The sequence below is a fragment of the Cydia pomonella genome, chromosome 23 (genome assembly GCF_033807575.1).
Source record: "Cydia pomonella isolate Wapato2018A chromosome 23, ilCydPomo1, whole genome shotgun sequence".
Lineage (NCBI taxonomy): Eukaryota > Metazoa > Arthropoda > Insecta > Lepidoptera > Tortricidae > Cydia > Cydia pomonella.
Window position 1 is genome coordinate 12,686,258 of NC_084725.1, and position 26,925 is coordinate 12,713,182.

At 38.0% G+C, this 26,925-nt stretch overlaps 1 protein-coding gene across 1 annotated transcript in view; it reads left to right on the forward strand.

Moving 5' to 3' along the window:
• The first annotated feature begins 322 nt into the window (after positions 1-322).
• LOC133530600 (NACHT and WD repeat domain-containing protein 2) overlaps positions 323-26,925 on the forward strand; it is a 103,254-nt gene continuing 76,651 nt past the window's right edge. Inside the window, exons 1-3 of the mRNA XM_061868568.1 lie at positions 323-447; positions 11,662-11,776; positions 23,996-24,084. Of these exons, the coding sequence (XP_061724552.1) occupies positions 11,674-11,776; positions 23,996-24,084 (192 nt within the window). The 5' untranslated portion in view covers positions 323-447; positions 11,662-11,673. The remainder of the gene's footprint in view (positions 448-11,661; positions 11,777-23,995; positions 24,085-26,925) is intronic.

Below are 26,925 nucleotides of genomic sequence, written 5' to 3' on the forward strand. Positions count from 1 at the left end.
AGGTATGTATAAATATAGCTACTAGAATACAGTTAGATACCTAGGTACTATCTATATCAAGTTATCTACTAAAACTTCCCCCATAAAATACCCACTTCCACCATTTTATCGGCAAAATCAACATTAAACGTAAATTCGCAAAGTCACCGAGGTTACGTCGTTGCCTAGCAACCAAATAACAAGATCGGATTATTACACATTTGAAAATCACTTTCAGTCCAAAAAGCTCATAGAATCGAACAGCACGCGTTCCGATTTCAAAATTCAAAGTCAAAAACAACAGAACGGTTGTTGTGACGTTTTTTTACTTTTTAAACTGTATAAGGCTTGGGTGTGAGATTGCTTTTTATTTATTAATGAGTTTAAAGTGAAAATCGATCGTGTGACCTTAACATTAAAAGTGGTGCAATGTATTGATTAAAGTTTGATACGTTGAAAGTAGGCCAGGTGAGAATTAGTATGTAGGTTTATAAGACGTACCTTCTTGGATCGTTACTTTGAGTTGAGTGTTAATAAAGTTTGACTTCGCATGTTTAGAGAAAATTCTAATATGTTGTGTTATATAATGATTTATCGTGTTTATGAAACCACGGGGTAGTTACCGGAAAAAGAGGGGTGTTAATGCTTGTCTGTGGCTGCTTAGCTCTCAAATAGATGGACCGATTTCGATGCGGTTTTTCACGTGAAAGCGAGTTTCCTTGCGGTGGATTTTAGTTATTTGGGCAGCAGCAGTTTAGGGTAGGGGGTTAGGGGTTTTTGAAGTGAAAACTTCTTTAGCGGCGCTGTGCACTTTTGGTGATGGGGAAAAAATGTTAAACTCGCGACAGGTCACGTGACCGACAGATTTGACAGATTGAAAATTCGTAAGACGGACACGTGACCTGACCGAAAAACTCTTACAATGTCATTGAGGCCAGTAGACCGCAATAAATGAATATTGTATTTTGCCACATAAATGATAGTACTTTTATACTGATAATTAAAGCAATTCGTGCAAAATTCCATCAACCGCGACAATATTTCCGTCCTAACCACTTAAAAGATGGTTGGCAGTCCTCAACTGTGCGTTTCTCCAGAAACTTCCTGCCTCGCACAGCTAAACTGTGGAATGAACTATCGCCTGCGGTATTTCCGGACCGATACGACCTTCAGACCTTCAAGAAAAGAGCGTACTCCCATCTTAAAGGCCGACAACGCACTTACAACCCCTCTGGTGTTGCAGGTGTCCATGGGCAGCGGTACTCGCTTACCATCAGGTGATCCGTCTGCTCGTTTGCCTCCTGTGTCATAAAAAAATATATTCCCTAACCATTTCAAAATATCAAAAATGCAGTTTTCACTTCTGCCGGCACTCCAGGAGTGCAAACCGTTGTTTTTTTTTTAAATAAGGAACCCTTTTTTAATTGTGTCCCTTTCCGACAGACACAAATGTCAAAATGACAGATAAGTACCAGCGATAACCAAAGGCTTGTTAGACTACTAGTTAAGTATCTAGTAAGGTCGTGGTCTTATCGTAACTCAAAGATTGTTATTATTTATTTTTAATTAAGTAAAGCTCGATGGTTCCACCCGCATCCACTCCAAGTTTCCGCTTGCTCATTTAACTTTCAAATAAGGCTACAGCTTAAGATAGGGGATCTTCATACGCTTAGAGAAATTGAAAACATTTTCTTAGTGAGTTTCTGCAAAAAATTGCATATCGTTGGCGATGTTTTCAAGGGATTGTGGAGTTTAAAAAAATCCTAAATCTGAATAAAAGCATAGTATGTAGAGCTTTACATATAATGACTATTAAAAATATATAATTATATATTTCAAAATTTCCTACGTTATATGCCAACAAAATTGATTTTATGCCCAAAAATGCCTTACATCATTTTGGAATACAGTTGATAATCTTCAAATAACTGGATCGATTTTTATGAAATGGAGCTAAAAATTACCATAAGAAAACTCGCATTTTAACATAAAAAAACCACATCGAAATCGGTCTATGCGTTGGAGAGCTGCGATGCCACAGACAGAAATTAGCGTCAAACATATAACACCCATCTATTTGCGTTGGAGTTAAACAAAAGAGAGGAAACGGTCAACGCCCTGGAAGTTGCATGGGTTTATACGCTATAGTTCATAATTATTATAGTTCATAATCAAGAAAACTGTATGCTGAAGAAGAGGTGCAGTTTGACTTTTGCTAACAAGAAATGGTCCGCGTGCAAGCACTGCACTCCCGCAGCTCGGCCTTCGGCCTCGCCGTAAACTCACCGTAATTTTATTACTAAGTTATAAATTCTGAATGAATACAACCTGTTAGATTTTAATTTTTTTGCGATATTTGGCATTATGGCATTGTCAGACTAGCGGCAAAAAAGGAACTAGCTTAGCAAGGAATAAAGAAATTATAGTACCTATACTATAAATTGTTTACCTACAGCCGACTGCTCAAAAGAGTAGTGTACAGCTTTTGGAAGGTTCAGCAACGCTCATATAATACTCCTGCTAGAATTACAGGCACTCGGATGTGACTGCTTAACATCAGGCAGGCCTGGTCATATGCTTCTTTGCCACCGACATGGTTTAATAAAAAAACCTAAAAAGTTTTGGTATCGTATTATTACGCATAAAACTTTAACAGTTTCAAAATTCTAAATACACGCAACTATCGTAAAATCAAGCATGATTTTAAACGATAAACATAAAACGACGTTTTTAATTCAGTGTCGAACAAACAACTCACGCTACACAGTGTGTGATTTTGGCTTAGTTCCGGACATCATTAATTTATTTTATATTATGACGTGTTTGGTTATAAGTAAGCCTAGAAAGAAACTCCCGTTGCAATATTTTACTTAGTTTCGTAATTATATTTTTTTTTCTGAGAGGTCAACGACCTTCATAAAAAATGTTTCGATCGAAATCTCCTAAAAAAATCCAACTACCGTTTAAAATTAAATACATAATGTTTGTCAGTTTAAAACACATTAGTTGTGATAGTTTCAGGACTCTGATGGCAAAGGATAACGGTATATTAATAAATATTAAAATCATAAAAAAGTGTTAATAAATAATTTACTACAAACGGGTCGCATTTTTTTTTACTCGTAAAATTAACTTAATAAATGTATCTTTCAACTTTGAAAATTCTGTTAAATTATCTTGCAGGAACTCGGAGATATTGCGTTTCTAAGTTTTTCTCCGATTTCTATGGAAATAGGGTTGTCACAAAATTTATGTAAAATTGATTCCATTAGTGGTTGATTTGTACTGAAAGTTTAAATTAATTGTTTATCGGGATCTATGTTATGATTTCATCTGTTCTTGTTAAAGTTATGTTATCCGTTTCACTGTTCAGTGCATGATAATGAATATTATGAGACGTTACTTTCAGTAGGCGAAGTACTTTGTTTGGTATAGGCAAACGTTTTTGTTCTTTATTTCGTAAACTGATGGAAGACAAGTAGGGGTCGGACGATTCTAAGCCTCTGTGGAACAAGTCTAAAATAGTCGTACAATTTAATTTTCTAGTATGGTGCTCCTGATCATAACGCCAGTATTTATTTCTTGACTCGCCAGCTTGCTCAGACAACATACCTATCGGCAGCGTACTAGCCTCTATAATGATTCGACCATGTATCAATATCTTATGTAACGATACTGACATGTAAAACCACTTATATTTATTTATGTATTTCTTTGCAAGTGAGTTACTAAATTCTTAAATTTTTTTCTGTATCAATATGTAACCCACTCGATAGAGCTACCAATATTGTATGTAAGTCTTCTACTAGCCACATTTTTAGACCTAAGATTTCAGCAAACGTTTTTCGATGTTCGTCCGATAATGCTGTGCGTGCGGTATTCCCATCATTTGTCGTCCCTGCATTCGGGCGAACCACATCAACTAAAAGTGACATTTTTGCTCTAATTTCCGCCTGTATTAACTTTTTTCGTTCTTCGACTATCTTTCCTTCCGGGGTGTTTTTGTTTACTCGCCACTTCATAACCGCTGGTGGCAGGACGGGTCAGTGCCTGCTGAGGCAAAGCAGTGCCATGGGTCTTTAACGGCTCCATGACACCTCACCCCCGCTTCTCTAGATATTATGTATAGGAATTGGGTTTCGACTAGTGTCTAACGAGGGCGGACCCCTTCCCAATCCCACATAATATCTTTCATCGAAGATTGTTGATGAAAACTATTGAAGATGTGATGATGAGAAAGGAACACTGTCGCTCTACCATTTTTCCTAAAAACAAAATAATTAGGTTGTAGTACTTAGACTAGAGATGTGACAACCCTAACCTAAAATTTTAAAAAATTGTATCTCCCTATTCCTGCATTGGTTGCCTTTGATATTTTTTATGGTAATAGTTATAACCTTGCTTAACATTTATGCAGTGAAAAAAAATGCGACCGTGAAGGGAATAGCCGAAAAAAAAAAGTTGTCATATCATAGAAATTAATTAATTGACGACTACGTGAGAGTATATATTTATATTTATATGCGTATAATGATGCTATTAAATCATGTCTAGCATACCAGGGAGCATTTATTGATTAATCTGCTTCGACAGAGCATAGAATGCGTTTCTCTGGTTTTTATGGACTTTTCTCGATTTTTTAAATATCTCAAAAACTATGGTACTTAAAGTCTTTGGAGTTTAAAAGCTAGCTTTTTTTGGTTATCATCTATCCAAAAAGCGCGAAATATAGGGATGGCCGCAACTAAGCCAAAATCACACACTGTGCGCTACTTAACACAAGTTATATCGAATAAACGAAACAAACGAGACTAAATTGAACCTTGTGCCCTTGTTATAAAAACTGTGACATTTAAAAGTTTTATTAATTCAATTGTATCTATTCTGTAGAACCGAGTATCTTTGTCATAAAGATTTTAATATATGGAGAGTTTTGTTAATTTTATTGTACCTATTCTGGCACGCTACGCTCGTGCCAGGCCACAGCCTTACCAGCCGTTAAATAAGACAATCAAATTAGGAATTCATTTGTTTGTACAATTAACAATTTACGGTATAGACGAATTGTTTTAAGCTTCCGTTTGTCGATGTAGAAATAATTATATGGCATACTCATATACAAACCCTGGGTTGGGATAGTGACATGAAAAATACAAACATTACATTAATAATCTTAAAATAAATAATTACTACAATACAACAGAGATTATGTAGTCTCTATGGTTAATAAATTTAATAATACATTGAATCTGGAGATGTAAAAGGTCCCCAATCTCGGAATACTAATACTTATAAGATTTTTGAGGTCTGAAGTATCTCCAAGCAGGGATCGGAACCGGTTTTTTGCAAAAACATCGAAATAAGCACCTTGCCCATTGACGGCGATTTGGGCCAAATTTTTTATCTTTAGTTTAAGTTGTTAGTAAGTTTTATTTTATTATGTATGTTTATTTCTTTGTTTTTGGATATTAAAATCATTTACTTATTATGTGGAAAGGTAATTTACCTGTCTTCAAGGAAAAATTTAAGCACACTATTCACTATCTACTACAAATTCGAAATAACTATATATTTCGGTTTATTTTATACTCTAAATGTAGGACTCGGTTGTGTTTTCAGATAACGACTTCGTATTATTAGATTGCCTAATTAGAAATGAAGTAATTAACAAAGAACGAAAACATACCGTTTTCGTTCCCATACAAAAAATACCGGTTTCCGATCCCTGTCTCCAAGTGTACAAAACGATATTTTTACCCAATCAATCGCGTCTAGACTGTTAAGCAAGCAGGCTCATAAACTAATGATACAGAATACATAAATAGTATGTATCCAACAAGTCAAGTATATTATACAATATTACAGAGACGTATAGTCTCCACGGTTAATATATTAAATTTCGAGATGTATAAGGTCCCCCTCTTCATATTGGACATTTTCCATGGTTAATAAAAAAATAATTAAGAAACAATACTCTCAATGTATTTGGGTTGGCGTTGTTCATAATTATTCCAAATTTCAAATCGATAGCTTAAGTGGTTCTCGAGATATTTAGCAATGTGACAGACAGACAGACGGACGGACAGAGTCGCACCATAAGGGTTCCTTTTATACCTTTTTGGTATGGAGCCCTAAGAACCTTCGTAATAAATTACGAACCCAACTAAAGTTGGGTTCATTGTTGCCCACCAAACTTTGGCGGGGAACAATCAACGTCTACGGTTTTGACTTGGCACTTAGTAGTTTTTAAACTGACATGAAAAGTTTTTAAAAAAATGTGACATGAAAAGGATATAAATATAAAACGAAGCGCAACTGTCTCACATTAACACGAAAGAGTGATAGAGATGACTACGTTAGGTTACGGAGCGTTAACGTTAATGTTGGCTACGCGGGCAGGTTACATTTATAGTGTGTAGAAGAAATAAGAAGCGATTTTGAAAGATTCAATAAATAAAATAGGGGATGAAATGATGTAGGTTAAGTGATACAAGTTTTATTTTAAGCTAGAAACTTGAAAATTTGTGATCAACGTTTTGAAAATTCATATAGTCACGTCTAAACGAAGATATTCGAGTTATACTAGACCATTTGGACCATATTAGGATGGTTTTACAGTACCGAAAACTGCATTGCATTGCAACAGATGTGCTAATCGGCCTGGCAGGCATGGGCTTATCACCCACAGCCCTTATCAACCCAACGGGCCGTGTCTCTTGCCCTAAGCATTCGCAATTCTGATAACAGATAACGTTCGCCGAATTAATTTAGGGGTTAAGTACTTATGTCTGTGATTTTAGGGATTTGGTTAAAGCGTAGGTGATAGGAAATGGTTTTTTATGATACCTATAGGAGGCAGACGAGTCGCCTGATGCCAAGGGTGTCGCCAGCTGATAAGGTAGCAGTGTTCTACCTTATTCTAACCCTTTCGTTAGTAGTCCCCAGTAGTCTACCCTGTAAAAAGTAGTACTTTTCCAAAGAGCGAAATGAAAATCATTATTGGCCCTTTGCTTTGTATTGTATTGACCCTTTCGTTAGCCCCCTTGGTTCTCGGTTCCCTGTCGTTGTCTAATGTTAAAATATTTCTGCAGTACCTCCTTCTCCTTGCGTCGTATTCCTCAACATTGAGGGTCGTGACCTCCCTTTTGTATCACTTTCTTCCTTATGATCTTTCTCCATCTGTTTCTGTCTCTGGTGGTGTGGAGCCATGTGAACTGTGGAATCAAGAGCGGTGCGGATCTGGCCGCGTAGCCAACGTGCAAATCGCTTACGCTCCGTAGAAACGCAACTACCACTGTCGCACTAATATGGAAGAGTGATAGAGCGACAAAGCGTTCATTGTTCTTGGCTAGGCCAACCGGTCAGACCAACGTATTGAACTGCATCCGCCTCCAGGCCTTTTCCCATATACTTTGCCGGTCACAATAAGCTTTTAGAGGTTTCCACCTTCTTTGCTTGTAATATGACCGAAGTATTCAAGGACTCTGCGTAGACATTCGGATGACAGCCGCGACGAGATCTCGAGTTCTTGCAAAAAGGACCACTGTCACACACAGACGCTGTCCCTCGCGGCCGCTATAGCTATTTCATTTTCGTATACCTACTTGTTTTTTTCTCCTGCTACTTTTCTTCTCTGCACCCCTTTCACCATCTATAGTCTACAAATTGCTGTCCAGAGGATACGGAGCCTTTCTTGCAGCACCACATCTGCAATACCTAGTCCAACCTAAAAAACGTCATTAGGCACGTGCATATGACGTCGTTTGTCACGTTAGATTACTGGGATATTCATCAATTCATTAACGTATACTTGGTGCAAAACTGTCCCAATAATAGCATCTTATTAGAATGTTGAATGGAGAAGTTGATGTCGATGATTAATGGTACACTTTTGCACCGAACTATAAGTCACCTAAAAGTAACTCCAAAAATATGCCATATTAAAACAATTTCATGATGATTTTATACAGGCAGAATTTCTTCATTATGCATGGTTCCCTATTTGGAGTTTCTATTGGAGAAAATAAAAATGCCAAGTACATCATATGTTAGGCCGATCTATAGAAAATTTCAAGGAGTACTGTTATGTATTAATCATGTGCCCCTCCCCTTGATCGACATCAACTTCTTCACATTCTCCTAAGATTCTACTATTAGGACAGTTTTGCACTTAAGTGTATATATAAACTTACTGTCAGATCTTTCGAAAATAGAGTCGCTTTCCTTGTTGGATTGTTTGAAAATGACTTTTCGCCACGCCCTACCCTTACTCCGAATGTAAAAGTCAAACAGTCCTATAGTTGTGTAACGTTACGATATCTAGCAGGCCGACTGAAAGACGTCATACGTGCGTGACTGCGGTCGTTTGCCAACTAGATTATGGGGCGAGGCGAGACCCTTGTCGCGGTTAAAATATGCAGACAGTATCTTAACTCTTTTCGTCTTGGTGTATTTGTAGCCGCCGTGCAGGTCAGGATCTCGACGACTCAAATAAAATTTCGATTCTTAGTTAAGTGTTATAATTTTCCAAATTACTGGTTACAAGGGTTTAATTGCCAAAACGGTTAAATTTAGAAAGTGGTTGGTTGTTGATAGTATGGAAAATGATGAGAGAGTGATCTTGCAATATTTGATCAGCACAAAAGGTGGTTTAAATTTAGGTGCTTCTAATTGGCCGCGATACAAAATATGTGGAGCGCTCCTATTGGTGCTTTTGAAAAGCCTCCGAATATTAGCCGAGCCCGACGGCTGCGTATAGCTACTGCATTGGGAATATTTTTATATAATAATAAGTTGCAACAGTATTTACATTTATTATTATTATTTCGGGGTGTTGTGGGCCTTTGAGTGGGCCACATCGACCAATGAATGATCTATTGTGACGGCCCTTTAAAGTTCATATCTAATGCCCGTTAAATCCAGGAAGTTCCAGATTATTTGAGCCGTAATGTTCTGTATTTACATACATTCCCTTCAATATTGTCACACCGGTTAACTCGTCAAGTGGCATATGTCGTTTTTGAGTGATTGGAATTTTGATTTTATTTCAATTACACAAATTTGAAATTTAAATGACATAATCGGTTGGGAGTCGACGGCCTGCCACTCCAAGGGTTAACCAAAGCGGTAACAACGATACCAGGTGTCGATGTCGGCCGGTTATGTATAGCTCAGATCCGGAACGTATCTAGGACTGTATCCGGAACTAGGTGATGATACGGAAATCACGTTGCTGACTGACAAGGAGACCAATTCAAACTTACATTTGACATCAAAATTATATCTAAAAACTTCATTTTGTTTTATTTAGTCCGTGTGACTCACTCGCGCCAACGAATTTACGGGCAAGTATTACATAAAAGTACTTAGTTTTGTTGCCAAAGTGTAGGTTAGAATTGGCCTAAATGATTAAGCACGATATGTTTCTGCCTAGGCGCCGCCGCCGCGGCAGCGCGCTGTTAATGTACACCGCCGGTTTCGTTGCGAGATAAGTACTTGCCCGCTAGGCTACTTTTTTGACTGTACTGTGAAATAATTGTACTGTGACCAAGGCGCGGCTTCCCCGAAGGGCCGAGTGACTGTATCATTCTTTGATTTACTAGATTAAACTTGTTTTTATTTGAGAACAATGGTTTGTTATGTAAAACCCTATCTATACCTAACGGTAGCCTATGTATAAGGGCCATACATAAATTGAGTGTTACACACAAGTTAGGTATTAACGTAATTTTTTTGTCAAAAAAAAAACAGTTTTGATAGCAGCTTTTATCGCTGACTGTACTTTTATTTCAGCAGACAACTAAAACTCGTCGAGAGAATTCTAACAACCCCAAACTCAATTAGTTTTGCGTTATTTTATCACAGAGTTCCTATAGCCATCTCCTGTCTCCATCATCAGATCACCTCGATGATACCATATGATTGCATTATCTCCCAACTTAGATTTACATTTATTTCTTTCATAATATTAAATTACAATATAAATTATTTCAAGCTAATCTATATGAATTTATATTATGATCGTCAACTATTTATTATATACAATCTCAAGTCAGAAAAAATCATCAAATGTCATTAGCAAAATAAATTCATCACAATGTCAAATAAAATAATTACGGAAAAGATGTCAATATGGCTACTTATACCTAGGTATATCGTAATGATTGTCAAATTAAAGTACATTTTTTTTATACTACGTCGGTAGCAAACAAGCATACGGCCCGCCTGATGGTAAGCAGTATCCGTAGCCTATGTACGCCTGCAACTCCAGAGGAGTTACATGCGCATTGCCGACCCTAACCCCCTCCCCCCCTCGTTGAGCTCTGGCAACCTTACTCACCGGCAGGAACACAACACTATGAGTAGGGTCTAGTGTTATTTGGCTGCGATTTTCTGTAAGGTGGAGGTACTTCCCCAGTTGGGCTCTGCTCTAGATCTGGAATGACATCCTCTGTGCTGTACCCTACCACACAGAGCGAGATGACATTCACAATGCCCATACCTCTCTTGTGGACGTAGTTTAAGGACGAAATTATTTACAATATAAGAATAAAATAACAATTATCATATATTAAAATCAATTCATAATATTACATGTCATTTCCATGTATTCTTTTACGGAATATAATAGATTATCCAATAAAAAAGATCTTAATTGGCGTTAAAATGCTTCGTCAGATGGTTCGGTTCGCAATTCTGTAGGTAGACGCTAGTAATACGTCGGCCCTATATATATTTTTTTTATTTACATATATATTTATTTTTTCACCTCACAAAGAATACATTTTAACAATTACTATTATTGAAAGTTCAGAATATATTTTGAAATATGTAAGGAATTACTATTATATAGAGCAAAGGCAGATTCGATTTATACCCGTTGTGAGAGACTGGAGTCTGAACTAGGCGTAAACCGTAAACTGAAAAAGTGCCATACGACGCGGCACTGTACGTAGTCTCCCTGTAGATCGGAGTTGCCTACCCATAACCTCGATACCTACGTTAGAACATATGTAAATTATTTCTCACGAACATTACTACTTGATATATGTATAGGGAGAAGTGTCATGATGCCATTTTGTTTAAAAAGTTCTTTACACGGATGGCCAGCATATTCTTAAACTCAGAGAGTACCATTTTGTACCTTTTGGCGTTGAAACTCTAGGTCCATGGGGTCCCAGCGCGCACAAGTTTTTTGGAGAAATCGCAATACGTCTGGTTGACGTAACTGGTGACCGAAGAGCTGGCGGCTTCCTCGCACAACGTATCAGTATTGCGATACAACGAGGAAATGCCGCCAGCATCCTTGGTACAATGCCTCAAGGGCCTATTTTAGATATAAGCTAGTTATAGTAATCATCTGTATATATCCATTATGTATATTGTTATTGTCAATAAAAAGAAAAAGATAACTCTTATATATGTATGTGAAGTTACAGCTTAATGGAATAATGGGAAGTGCATCTAATTTACCTTGTAAGATTTGACCCTAACAAACATACAAACCAAAAAACATTGCAAGTTAAATCAAAACTTGTAGAAAATAAGTATCACTATTTGTATATGTGACTGTTTGTGTTCTAAATAAATTAAAAAAAAAAAACTATACGTTCATGGTGTGAGATTTGAAGAGATTTCCGATTTCTCCATCATCAGATCCATTAATTTGACACTTTGTTCCAGTAACCATCAACCATGGACGACCGCACGGTGGACCTGATCTTCTCCGGTTCCCTGAAGTCCCTGCCTCCAGTCAGCTCCAAGATCGTGAGGATATTCACCAGCTCTACCTTCACTGGTAAGGACTTAATCAATTCCAGTGCATTCACCATGGACAATGGCACAGGATTCCATACTTTTTAAACAACGGTGGCATGATTCTGTCTACTTTATTCCCGTCCTCTTTTTAGGGTTCCGTAGTCAACTAGGAACCCTTATAGTTTCGCGATGTCCGTCTGTCTGTCTGTCTGTCTGTCTGTCTGTCTGTCTGTCTGTCTGTCTGTCCGCGGCTTTGCTCCGTGGTTGTTAATGCTAGAAAGATGAAATTGGGCATGGATATATAAATTAATAAAGCCGACAAAGTCGTATAATAAAATTTAAAAATTTAATGTTTTTAGGGTACTTCCCCTACACGTAAGGTGGGGGTGGATTTTTTTTGCTTCAACCCTACAGTGTGGGGTATCGTTGGAAAGGTCTTTCAAAACTAATTGGGGTCTTTAACAAACATTTTTTTATAAAGTGAATATATTCGGAGATAATCGCTCCGAAAGAAAAAAAATGTGTCCCCCCCCCCCCCTCTAACTTTTGAACCATAGGTCCAAAAAATATGAAAAAAATCGTGGAAGTAGAGCTTCAGAAAGACATTAAATGAAAACTGTAGCGGACATGATCAGCTTAGCTGTTTTTGAGTTATCGCAGAAACTTTCCTCTTCATAGTAAAAAGACGACATTAAATGGGTTGTTAAAGTTATTTGGTATTATTCATGTAAATAAACTAAAATTTAAGAAAAAAATCTGGTACTTTAATTAATTAGTGATTATGCAAATTTGCCCATTTGTTTAACTCGGGTGAAAGGTACCGTTTCATCCCTTCGTTAACAATCTACTATACTTTAAGCTCCAGTTTAGCTTATGCGACGGAAGAGTAACTACGGAACTCTACACTGAGCATGGCCCGACATGCTCTTGGCTGATTTTTTTGTGCTATACTTGTTTTACATTTGTACCATTTCGACGACCACCATTTCGGTGACGAGGTTGACGACCTTTCTGGCCTAGTGGGTAGTGACCCTGCCTATGCCCCGGGTTCAAATCCTGCATAATAATAAGGGCATTTATTCGTGTGATGAGCATGGACATTTGTTCCTGAGTGATGGATGTTTTCTTTGTATGTAAGTATTTATAAATATGCATATATTATATATATATATATATATATATATATATTTATATATATTTTTTAAGTTAGTTTTTTTTTTGTAATTTATTATATAAATCATTCTTTTTTTAGTTTCTGTATCTATTAATTACTATTTATTTTGAATTAAATATACTTATTATAAATTATTATAATCATAATTTGCATTGAATAAAAGTATATATATATATATATATCGTTGTCTATGTACCTACCCGGCAACACAAGCCTTATTTAGCTTACCGCGGGACTTAGTCAATTTGTGTCATAATGTCCTATAATATTTATTTATTTATCTATTTATTTCCCCATAATACTATTCCATAGCGCTGTACAGAAACAACATTGTTATGATAAACAAGTAGTGCGGTTTTGTTTGAAGTGACGGTTCTTAAATTTCAAGAGCGGAAGTTACTAAACGAAACGAAGTTGAGTTTTGTACAGACAGGCCCTAGAATTTTATGACCTAATTATCTACTGTTGCACACAATGTTTTTCTAAGACAGCAGAAAATACCTAAAATAATAAGTAAGTAAATAAAATCAAAGTAAATATTGATTTATAGATCTTTACGTTCTGTGATCTTTACCTTTCTTCTTCTTTTCCGTTCTTTAAATAGAATTAAAAAAGAACAACAGTTGCATAATATTGTATGAATATTCCTAACAACACTGCTGTTAAGATCCAGATGAGGGCCCCCGCCTCCGCGCTAAGTGCTTCTTATGAAGTTGATTTTGTTATCGCTGGCAGCCATTTAATCGAAAATCGAAAAGTGCTGGAGTAGAAAAAAGTATTAATTATACTTAACAATAACAAAGTTTGATGTATGGTGACAACCTTCTTCTTTTTTTCATCCTGTTACCCCCTGCTGGGGTGTAGGGCTCGAATCATTTTCTTCCACTGACTCCGGTCCTGGGCAGCTTGGGTAACCTCCCACCCCATCCCCAATACATCCAACTCTTGTTCCACGGAACTGCGCCAAGTAGATTTAGGGCGACCATGGTTCCGTTTTCCGGACATCTTCTAGGTCAGGGCCACCTTAAATAGGTGGGTGTCAGGCTTCCTCTACAGTTAATTAGACTTTATGATTATCATGTACCTAATCTAGTATAGCCCCACGGATCCCACAGTCAAACTGTGCAAACAAATAATAATGCCATTTGCGCGTTTGGATCTCCTTATGTACGGGTGCTTGTCCGGTTATTCTCCATAAGTGATCCAGTTAGGCCAAAAGATGCGCAAAATTTTGCCTTAAGGATTTGTTCACAAATCTTGGAGTTTTGTCATTAGGTCTTTGCAGACAAATCAGGTTGCGCATCCGTACATAACACGGCCTTTACAATGAAATTGAAAATCCTCACTTTAGTTCTTCTCGTCAGGAAGAGGAGTTCTACACAGGTTTAAGCTGGCTGAATGCGGCTCGGGCTTTGTTTATTCGTGTTTCAATGTCGGCTTCCGTTCCTCCATTCTGGTCGGCAATACTGCCCAGATAACAAAAGCTAGCCACTTGGTCAATCTGATTTCCCTCGATCTGCATTGGGGTTGAATCGGTGGTGACAACCATGCAAGTCAAATTTCTATCAAAAACTCCTTTTATGAAGTAGCTTAGGTTTTTTTATACCACGTCGGCGGCAAACTAGCATACGGCCCGCCTGATGGTAAGCAGTCTCCGTAGCCTATGTACGCCTGCAACGCCAGTAGAGTTGCATGCATGTTGCCAACCCTAACAACCCTTCCTCCCCTCGTTGAGCTCTGGCAACCTTACTCACCGGCAGGAATACAACACTATGAGTAGGATCTAGTGTTATTTGGCTGCGGTTTTCTGTAAGGTGGAGGTACTTCCCCAATTGGGCTCTGCTCTAGATCTGATGGATTCTAAAAATACCTCAAATCTGCCCGGCCGCTACCTCGCCTTAAATAATTTCTGGGCATGTGCAGCTAAAGATCGATAAACGAATACAAAGTACTGGTCATTAACAGAAACATGGCCGTTGCAGGTGTTTTCAAGTTACGGCCCGCTCACGGCCCGCTTTACTACTAGTTTTAGTGCCTGTTGGAAAAGCAATAAGCTGTTATGGACTCGTTAATGTGTATTTTGACACTGTATACCTAATATTGGATTTAGTTGTGGGGTTCTGCGGCCTTAAGACAAAAGTGGACGAACGCACGAAATCTGCTTTTGCATACAATTCTTGTCTTCCATTATCTCTGGATATTAACAGAGTACAAGCTTTTATCGCTGACTGTAAGTACTTTTATTCCACAGGCTACTAATACTCGTCAAGACAATTCTAAAAAACCCCAAACACAATTAGATCGCGTTGTTTTATCACAGAGTTCCTATGGCCACCTCCTGTCTCCATCATCAGATCAGCTCGATGGTACCATAATATTGTATTGTCACCCGACTTACGTTGCAAAATTTTAGATCAACCGGAAACCGGAAAGTGGATCTAAATTAACTTCCAAGATTTGATCCATACAAACATACATAATACATACATATACAGGGCAAGTTAAATAAAAATTGGGTTAAGAACCTAATTTTGTTCATTTTCTGTCTTAACAGAACACAACCCGTTTCTTTGAAACTGAAATGAACAAAAAAACTTCACTTCCGATTCGACTTTTTCCAAACATTTTACCACCACAGACACAGACATATATCCACAATATAAACATAGACATCACGCACCTGCCATGATTTTATTAAAATCGAATTATGTTTATGTAAGTCTGCTTAGTGTGTTACAGTCGCCATCAGATATACCGGCGCGGCCAAGGTGCTCAAAACCATCTGAACACACCTCAAATGTTAAGGCGTTAAAGTGCGTGTTCAGATATTTTTGAGCACTTTGGCCGCTCCAATATATCTGATGGTGACTGTACGATCGCAGAATTTAATAGTTGATCCATTTAGGGTTCAAGCTAATTTCCTCCGTCAGGCATCCGTCGCATAAACGAAGGACGCTGGTGCGTTTCCAGCTCTGGGCACTGGAGGCCTTGGTAATTCCTTTGAATATGACATTTATTTCATTTGGTTGTCCATACTAACGATATGAAATATCCAATCATCCAATGTAAAGTAGAAGTATACAAATGCGTATTTATCGCTTTCACTTGTCAGTTAAAACTGGATTGAGAAATTAGAGAATTCACAGAAAAGAGCTTTGTTAGCAGCACTTTTATAATAGTTTAAGTCGAATAATGAACCTGAAAAAATATGTTTACTATAGTTTTACTTATTTACTTATGAGCAAAAAAATCTCCCGTCTTCCTTTTTAGCCCGATCATTTACGATCATTGATAATCTAAACATTATCTAATTAAATAATAAGTAAATATTATAGGACAATTTTACACAGAATGACCAAGTGCCAACATTAAATTCAATAAGGCTTGTGTTTTGGGTACATAGTTATATAAAGATACTTATATATATACATAGAAAACAAACTACCAAGCGCACGCACCAAGGTGCAAGACGTCGGACACGTCATTACCAAATTAAAATGGAGCTGGGCGGGACAATTGCTAGGCAGAGTGATGGCAGGTGGGCCCAAATGTTAACGGAATGGTGGCCGCTTTCAGACAAAAGGAGAGCTCGTTGTCGTGCGAGTTGGCTCGTTGGGTGGACGACAGTCGGAACAATGCGGGTCACTTCTGGATGAGATTGGCTCAGGACCGGGATAAGTGGCGTACTCAAAGAGAGGCCTATGCGCAGCAGTGGGCGATAAAAGGCTTAAATGATGATGATGATAGAAAACAAATATATGTGATAAACACACAATTAAATGCCCTTATCAGTATCCGAATGCGAAACCTTCTGCTCCGCAGGCTGGTTACTAGGCACTAGGCTAGGCCGCCGCTAGGGATCTAATTAGAAATATATCTGTGACAGACATTCTATGCGGTTAGGGGAAACCCGGGCAATATGGACAACTTTTAATTAACGCTATTATCAGATAGTGGGTTGCCAGATTTAATTCGCGTGCCCTGAATTTTAATGTTCATGGTTAGAGGAAGTGAGGGCAATTTTAACGTGAAGAATAAATTGATATCGATTTCACTGATATTTCCGAAGTGGTTCTAAATCCTAGCGCGTTATTTATTTTAAAAATAAATATCTGAAAATTCAAAAAAAAAGAACTCTATATGGCACAGGTGGGACTTGCACGCGCAACCTTGGGTCCACCAATATATACTCTTATCTTAACCCATTTACTATATTTTGTATACTAAGTCGGTAACAAACAAGCATACGGCCCGCTTGATGGTAAGCAGTCTCCGTAGCCTAGGCTAGTCATTTACAGTTGGACCTGACAACGTGAAGAAATTGTAATGTACAGTTTTTTCCGCTATGAAGCGAAAAGTGCCTACGAACAGAAATTCGCCTAGCGGGTCACTGGCAGCGCATGACTAATATGAAATGAATAAAGCAAATACTGGCTTCATTAAGAGCTAATAACTTCCCAAAGATGTCAGTCGAAAAAAATTAAAAATGTTGTAACTTACTTTGTTTTTGTTATTAATGTACTCTCTTAAATATGAATTCCTTAATAAATATATGAATTTTCCTGCAAATCTATTCCCAGTCCACTATAACTTGGACCTTTTTAAATCGAGAGTGAATAGACATCTTTTAGGTAAGCATGTTCCATCCTAGACTACATCGGCACTTTCCATCAGGTGAGATTGTGGTCAAATGCTTACCTTTTCGGAATAAAAAAAAAATATATATATATGAAATATATATATGAATTATCTTAAAATCTTTGTCAACTCGTCTACTAAAGTATTGGTATTGTGTAAATTAAGTTTTCGTATACCAAACTATGCGCGTACTTTTCGTGTACTCAACTATAAGATTCATTTCGATACACTGTAGTCTACTGTAAAAAAAAAGTCCAATCACGTGCCGCCGCGCTTCCAGAGAAAAGACTAAACGGGCGCGGGGCGTGGGGCGTTAGTTTTATGCCTACATTGTTGTCTACTGAGGTATTTACCAATTTTCATTATTTATTTAGGTTTTATACCCGGGGACGGTCAATAAGGGTCCTGTGTTTTACGCGAAACAGCCGTAAGGGGAAAAAACATTCACGGAAAAAAACTATGAGGTCGCGCGCACGTTGCATCTCAAACGCATGCCGGAAACGAACTAGTGATATGGCGCACGCGAGGTGATTGAGTGATTGATTTAGAGTGAATGTGATGAATGGTGAGTGTATGAACGGTTCACAGACGTGATGAAGGTGTGTCTACACGTCTGTGTGGAATTGTAGGTTAAGGCGGTGCTACAGTTTTTTATTTAAAAAAAAAGTATTATTTTAGAGGGCTGGTAGAAAAAGTATTGTATACAATAATGATATAATCAAGCTTTTCAATCTCGTACCTTACTTAGGCAACTCAGCTGAAAAGCTCTCTATTATCACGATTATATAAAATACTATTCTTATAAGAATTTAAACACAGATCTTAATTCATTTTCATAATAAATTTAATACCTACTAAAGTCCTGAACTGAGCAGTGTATAACACAAAGTTCCACGGCCAGACAGTGATCGATCGACACTTACAACTCAGTTCGCAAAACATTGTATTGGACTCGAGCTTAGCACATTAGCACGAAAGGTTGATTTTTTTTATACTACGTCTGTGGCAAACAAGCATACGGCCCGCCTGACGGTAAGCGGTTACCGTAGCTTATGGACGCCTGCAACTTCAGAGGAGTTACACGCGCGTTGCCGACCCTAACACTCCGCATCCTCGTTGAGCTCTGGCAACCTTACCGGCAGTAACACAACACTATGAGTAACCACAAACCACAACTCTCACACACGGGCTAACACACTCACAACTCACGGGCTAACAAAAACAATGTTTATCAAGGCGTCAACACTGCACTGGTAACGCTGTAACAGCTATCATGATGCAGTTGTTATTGGAATGGAACCTTTATACCAAGTAACACGACGAACGGTCTGGCCTAGTAGAAGCCGATGGTCCTCGGTTCGAATCCCGGCAAGGGCATTTGTTTAAGGGCTGACTGTTTTCTATGTATTTAAGTATTTGTATATTATATATATCGTTGTCTGAGTACCCTCAACATTAGCCTTATTGGCTTACTGTGGTATTTAGTCAATTTAATAAGGTTATGGCAAAAAATTCATTTTTGGTACAAGCTTTTATCGCTGACTGTACTTGTGCCACAGGCAACTAATACTTATCGAGCCAATTCCAAAAACCCCTAACACAATTAGGTTGCGTTGTTTTATCACAGAGTTCCTATGTTCACCTCTTGTCTCCATCATCAGATCAGCTCGATGGTACCATAATATTGCATTGTCACCCGACTTACATTGATTGGGAAGTGGATCAAATTTAACTTGCAAGATTTGATTACAAACAGACAACGGTCAGGTGAATATAAATAAGTTTTTGGGAAAAATTTCATTTTTGGTACAAGGTTTTATCGCTGACTGTACTTTTCTTTCCACAAATAACTAATACTCATAGAGACAATTCTAAAAACCCCAAACACAATTAGGTTGCGTTGTTTTATCACAGAGTTCCTATGTTCACCTCCTGTCTCCATCATCAGATCAGCTCGATGGTACCATAATATTGCATTGTCACCCGACTTACATATGTATGCAAATTTTCAACTTCATCGGAAACCGGGATTTTTTTTAAATCAATTTTAACCTCCAAGATTTGATTACAAACAGACAACGGTCAGGTGAAAGTAAATAAAAGCTTGTAATAGAGCTGAGCCAGCTAAATTGGCAAAAATGTTTATAGCCCAGCCTGTGTAAGTGTTAAGTAAACGTCATAATTTCATAGAAGTTTGACGTTTAAAATAACACTTGCACTATCTGGGCTGTCAAAATAGCTGCCACCTTACTTTGGTCTGACTTTCGTAACATACTTATAGTTGAATTAGTAAATAGGTTTTGACAGTACGCCTGCCACATTACGTTAAACTTCAAGAAAGTTCCACAAACGAAACGAAAACTACATACTACTACTTGGTTACCAAATACAAGGTATCTCTACCCTTTGGATATAGATGAATAGGATGTATCGATAAGGGTATTTCTAACCTATGTACAAAGTCTCATTACAAACGCCACAGTATTAAAGGAGAAATTAGTGATTTACGATTGAATACTTCGGAACAGTCTGTATGTAGATACACGGTGATTAAAGAGTATGTCATTTCACTAATATTTACTTTAATCTTATCGTCATCGTGAACGACTAATGTATGCTCCTATTTATCGATGATTTATTTGAATCAATTTAACTACTAAAATATTTTTTAAGTGAAAACTTATTTAGTGGCGCTGTGCACTTTTTGTGATGGGGAAAAAAAATGTTAAACTCGCGACAGGTCACAGATTCGTCAGATTGAAAATTCGTAAGACGGACACGTGACCTGATCGAAAAACTCCATGATGGTTCTAGTAATGATGATGGTGTAAGAGTCGTTGAAATTATGGATGGAAGTTGATTTTTCTGAGAGATAAACTTTTTAATGTTAAACAATTGTTATAGTTCTGTACCCCTAGTGTAACTTTGATCGACATCATAACGTGACGAACGCGTTTGCGTTAAGTCTCATTTTGTATAGGATTTTGAGTTTCAAAAACGTCCCGCTTGGCGCGCTCTTTCGAAATCCAATACAAAATGAGACTAAACGCAAACGCGTACGGCACGTTTGGAAATCGAATTTATTTACACTAGGGGTACTGAAGTGTTAAATATTTAATGTAATATAAATTGTCGTGTTTGTGTACGATAGCGCAATAAATGAATATTGTATTTTACCACATAAATTATAGTACTTTTATACTGATAATTAAAGCAATTCGTGCAAAATTATTCCCTAACCATTCGATAATATAAAAAATGCACAACGTTAATATTCAAGTTTTCACTTCTGCCGGCACTCCCGGAGTGCAACCCGTAGTTTCTTTTATGTTTATCTTCTCAAATAATTTACCATGTTAGAACATTCCTGAGAAGGAACTCTACTCGGGATCTCGGCCAATATACCGACACGAACAAAAGTTGTATCTTCTGCTTCTGAAAGCTGAGTTGCCTTCTGTCCGTCCGATGTGTACTGCAGATTGGCAGATGTTAAGTCATGCAGAGTTAGCTTGTTCCGACGTTAGTAGTATTTAGAGTTCAGTAGTCAACTAGGAACCCTTATAGTTTCGCAATGTTCGTCTAGCTGTCCGTCCGCAACTTTGCTCCGTGATCGTTAGTGCTAGAAAGTTGCAATTTGGCATAGATCCATACTTAAATCAAATCATACATGGCGACGGTACGGTAAAATAAAAACAAAAAAAAATTAGCGTACTCCCATACAAAATGATTTTTGATTTTTTTTTCGTTTTAAGTCAATAGTATGGGTCAAATCCCAGACCGATTTTAGCTGGGCAAAAGCACCTTTCGTTTTCTTGATCCTCTGACACTGCCTCACAGATACTTGGTGTAAAGTCTTGTAGACGTCAGGACTGATTTGATGATAACGAGGAAACACTTAATGAATCACTTAAGAAACACTTGCCCTGTTGCGTTTGAATCGTAGTGACCAAGCAGACGCAGTCAAGCAGAATGGAACTCTTCTTCGGAGGAAAATCCCATACAAAATGATTTTTGAATATTTTTTCCGCTTTAACCCAATGGTGTGGGTCAAATCCCAGACCGGTTTTAGCTGGGCAAATCACCTTTCGCTTTCTTGATCCTCGCGTCGACGTCATCAGAACCACCACTGTTGGTCACGGTGTTGCCCAGATATGTGAACTTGGCGACCGATTTCAGCGGTGTACCATTGCGTCTGATGGGTCGTTTTTCACACGTCTGAACTCTCATTTCGACGGTCTTCCAAGCATTGACTGGTAAACCCTTTCTTGAGCTTCATCTTTTAACGAGTCCAGCTTCGTTTGGAGGTCAGGCAGTGAAGACGAAACCAACACTATGTCGTCTGTGCAGTCGAGGTCCTCCAGGTGTGAGCTTTTGTTCCATGTGATGCCCCTTAGATAATAATATATTATTCGCCTTTCGATAATAATACAGATAAAGAAACTATTAGTAAAAATAAATTGCAATTTCATTGTAAATGTTAGCTTGAAATGGCAAGCGAGCTGCAGTAATACTGAGCCGTGAATCGACCTATTTCCTACTGCATCAGTCACCCAGTAATGCAGTCTCGCATTCATCTTTATTGTAACCCGCTGCGGTTTTTAACCGACTGCACTAATTAAATTAACGAATGCAACAGGACAGGGATTACGTAAAATGAATCAGGGTAGGAACGCTTTACACGGCCGATCTTATTCATGGAAGCTTCGTATTGGCGCTTGTGAAACCTAAACCACCGTATAAGGGAGATGCCTTTTTGACCCAGTTGTCCAACTTCGAACATTTTATAATCCTCGTTCGAAATTCAAAATCTCGAACGCATTTGCTAGCTAACAGTGGTCGACTTGGCCGCGCATCTTAAGGGACCACTTAGTACCAGTAAAACCAGTTCGCCGGACGATATCGGCTTGTCAGTTATTCGCAAAAGCTGACAATCGCGAATAACTGACAGGCCGATAGCGTCCGGCGAACTGGTAATCAGTGGGTCCCTTAAGCAAACCTGCTTTTAAATATGTCGCGTCTTCACTTGTGTTTTTACTCCAGATCCGCAATTATTTTTGTTAGAATTTTGACTACACTGTATAAATCGGTGTACACTGCCCAAATCTACGTTTTTAGTACAATGTTGAAAAAGGGCAATAATAGAGAGTACTCTCTGCAGGCGGGTATTGTGCCTGGACGAAAGTTCGATGAGAGTTGGTTAGGAATAATATATAGTAATAGACAATCGGAACTCCATAAGCGCGATGTAGAACGTGCTTACGCCATCTGCTAGAATATTGTGGCACGACGTTGTCAGTGATCTGTCAACGCCACATTACAATCGTCGATTACTACGGTAGATTCTGCGAGTATTCAAGGGATGAGTCTAATAATTTTACAAACTTTTTTTTAACTTGCAATGTTTGTATGTATGTATGTTCGGATTGTTCGGGTAAAATCTTGCAAGCTAAATTAGACTCGCTTCTCATTATTCAATGAAGCTAAATCTTCACATAGGTATAAAATGTAAGTTGGATGACAATGCAATATTATGGTACCATCGAGCTGATCTGATGATGGACACATGAGGTGGCCTCTGTGATAAAACAACGCAAACTAATTGTGTTCTGCTTTGTTAGAATTGTCTCGATGAGTATTACTTTCCTGTTGAAAGAAAAGTAGATACAGTCTTGTCAAAAAGTTATTTCACATTACCTTCTATTCTTTCTAATCACATTTTTAGGGTTCCGTAGTCAACTAGGAACCCTTATAGTTTCGCCATGTCCGTCTGTCTGTCTGTCTGTCTGTCTGTCCGAGGCTTTGCTCCGTGGTCGTTAGTGCTAGAAAGCTGAAATTTGGCATGGATATATAAATCAATAAAGCCGAAAAGTCGTACAATAAAATCTAAAAATTTAATTTTTTTTAGGCTCCCCTACACGTAATGTGGAGGTGAATTTTTTTTTTCGCTTCAACCCTAGAGTGTGGGATATCGTTGGAAAGGTCTTTCAAAACTAATAAGGGTTTTCAATAAACATTTTTTGATAAAGTGAATATATTCGGAGATAATCGCTCCGAAAGAAAAAACTTTTGAACCATAGGTCCAAAAAATATGAAAAAAATCGTGGAAGTAGAGCTTAAGAAAGACATTAAATGAAAACTAAGTATAGCGGACATGATCAGTTAAACTGTTTTTGAGTTATCGCAATAAGTTTTCCCTTCATAGTAAAAAGACTTACTTTAATTAGGTACTGATTATGCACATTTGCCTATTTGTTTAATTCGGGTGAAAGGTACCGTTTCATCCCTTGGTTAACAATTTACTATACTTTAAGCTCCAGTTTAGCTTATTGTGACGGAAGAGTAACTACGGAACCCTTCATTGAGCGTGGCCCGACAAGAGCATGTCGGCCGGTTTTTTTCTATTTATTTGATGTTCATTATTTAATTAAAGCATGTATCCTTTTACAGACACAACCATGGAAAGGAACACCCTTATGGCCAAATGTTACCCTCGTATCAAGGACTATTGCCGCGAAAAACATGGCCTTGAGTTTCAGGTAAGTGCAATACGTATCTTTTTATACTAAGCTGATGGCAAACAAGCATACGGTCCGCCTGATGGTAAGCAGTCACCTTAGAAGATGTTACATGTGCGTGGCCGATCCTAACATTCCGCACCCTCGTTGAGCTCTGGCAACCTTACTCACAGGCAGGGACACAGCACTATGAGTAGGATCTGGTGTTACTTGGCTGCGGTTTTCTGTAAGGTGGAGGCACTTCCGCGGTTGGGCTCTGCTCTAGATCTGGAATGACATCCGCTGTACTGTGCCCTACCAGACAAAGCGAGATGACATTCACAGTGACTATACCTTTCTTTTGTCCTATATAGCAATAAGACATATACGTAGTCTTTTGTCACCATATTGTAAATGTTTTTTTTTTTTACTTTGCCAAGCGGATTCTCTCGATGGTCAGCTGGTAGATTCGTAGATAAGGCACAAAGTAATGTACCGTATAGGGAGAGATATAAAAGATTCGTTGGTGAGGCCGAAAATTATATACCTTATAGAAAGAGGTATAAAAGTTGATGAGGCATTATGATGAGGCGTTATTTTAAAAAACGTTCTACAGTAAAGCTAGTTTTACATGGTTTTATATATTCAAATTATTAATTTCGATACTGATTTCGACTGTAAAGCTGGCCTAAGTATATACGAATTTCAAAGATAAAACATTTTTAAACCCAAAAGAAAATTGTGGAAAATTCAACCAAAACTCAAATTATTTGTTCAACCTAACTTTAAAAGTTTAAACCGCAGCTTTCTTATCCATAATGAATCAGGTAATAACCCATCGCAGGTGGCTCTTAAACAAAATTTAACCGATATCGATTATTTATTTACTCAAGTTAATATAAGCCTTGTCCCGGGTAAATAAGGTTTAAAACCGAGCCAAATGTTTAGAATTTTGATTAAAAGATACCTAAATGGTTGTAACACTTGTATAAAGTATGTCGATTTGTAGCCGACTTCAAGATTTCAAAGCGGGATGTTTCAATTGGTCGGGATCATAGAGAACGAGCATGCGAAGCGTATCGAAGTTTTGTACATTCAATTTGGAACACACCTTGCAAGGGCCACGTCCCGGCATTTCGATGTTTTTTAACTGAGCTATCAGAGGATAGTTTGTTACACAATAACTTTAGTAAATCTGGTCTAATTTAAATGAAATTGGGTAAACATATTGTTGAGGGCATTATATTTAATTCATCAATGAATGAGAAGGAACGGTCAAGGAATTATGCAGCTACAAGAGCCTAGAAGGGCAAAAGCTATTCTTGAGGGGTCTTGCTAGTCTGGTCACTTTTTTGCAGTAAAGTATGATCGAGTTTGGTATCAAATGAAAGTGCTCGGTTTACACATTTTTAATATTGTTTTTAAATTTACTATTTTAAAATAGTTAGCTAAATAAAATCGAAATAAAATGAACATAATATAGGTATTTGACATTTGAAAAGAAACATTGCGGCTTATTTTAATCTTGGAGAAAGGGCAAGTGTCAGTGATACGTGTCAGACATTATAAGTGTTAATTCAAGGGGCTAGTGGTGGAAACGGCACCACTTTTCAGCCTGGCAACATTATGTTTCTTGAGGCCTAGGAACACTTCTACAAGAATCATAAGTCAACTGCGGTCTTATAATTATGCATACGACACAGTTCTAGAGATCCTGACCCACAATAACTATTTTATAGCATGTCGATGGTAAACAGGCATACGGCCCGCCTGATGGTAGTCTCCGTAGCCTATGTACGCCTGCCTCCGGCGCGTTACCGACCCAAACACCCCGCACCCTCGTTGTTGAGCTCTGACAACCTTACTCAACGGCAGGAACACAACACTATGAGTAGGGTCTGGTGTTATTTGGCTGCGGTTTTCTGTAAAGTACTTCCCCAGTTGGGCTCTGCTTTAGATCTGGAATGACATCCGCTGTGCTGTGCCCTACCATACAAAGCGAGATGACATTCACAGTGCCCATACCTCTCTTAGGAACCACCTCAGTTAAACAGTAGACCAATCCCGATTAGTCCTAACTATAACATGCGAACTATAACGATCTGTCTGTCTGTTACCTCTTCACGCTTAACACTGAACCGATTAATAGAAAAAAATGGTATGGGGATAGTTCGTGACCCGGAGAAGGACATAGGATAGTTTTTATTGATATTCATTCCACGCAGACGAACTCGCGGGAAGAAGCTAGTAATTTAGTGATTTTCGTGAAACGCGTATGACTTCGAATTGAAAGTAAATCGGTTGAATGCTTTCTTGGAATACTGTCTGAGAAAGTATTAGGTACGGATCATAGGATATTTAAGGGGAAGTCAGCAGACTCGGAAAAAATATTAAATTTGATTTAATCTTACTACATCATCGTATAAAGTGGAGTTCAATCGAAAAAAAATATTACTATTTCTGGGCATTTTTACCAGTTTTGGTAATATGACCACTGTTATGAACTGATGATTCTTTATTTTTATAGTAAAAATATTTTTATTGCGTTACATATAGGTAATAAGTTTTTTTTGCAAAAATATATTTTTGGCAAAAGCTTTTATCGCTGACTGTACTTTTCTTCCACAGGCAACTAACTCATCGAGATAATTCTAAAAACCCCTAACACAATTAGGTTGCGTTGTTTTATCACAGAGTTCCTATGGCTACCTCCTGTCTCCGTCATCAGATCAGCTCGATGGTACCCAGGCGCGGATACAAGGGGGGGGCCATAGGGGCAATGGCCCCCCCCTAAAACCCTGGCTCTCACATTACTAAATTGAACAAATTTTTTTTTACCTTATTTTCTGTGCAAAAATATATGATTTTCTCAAAATGGCCCCC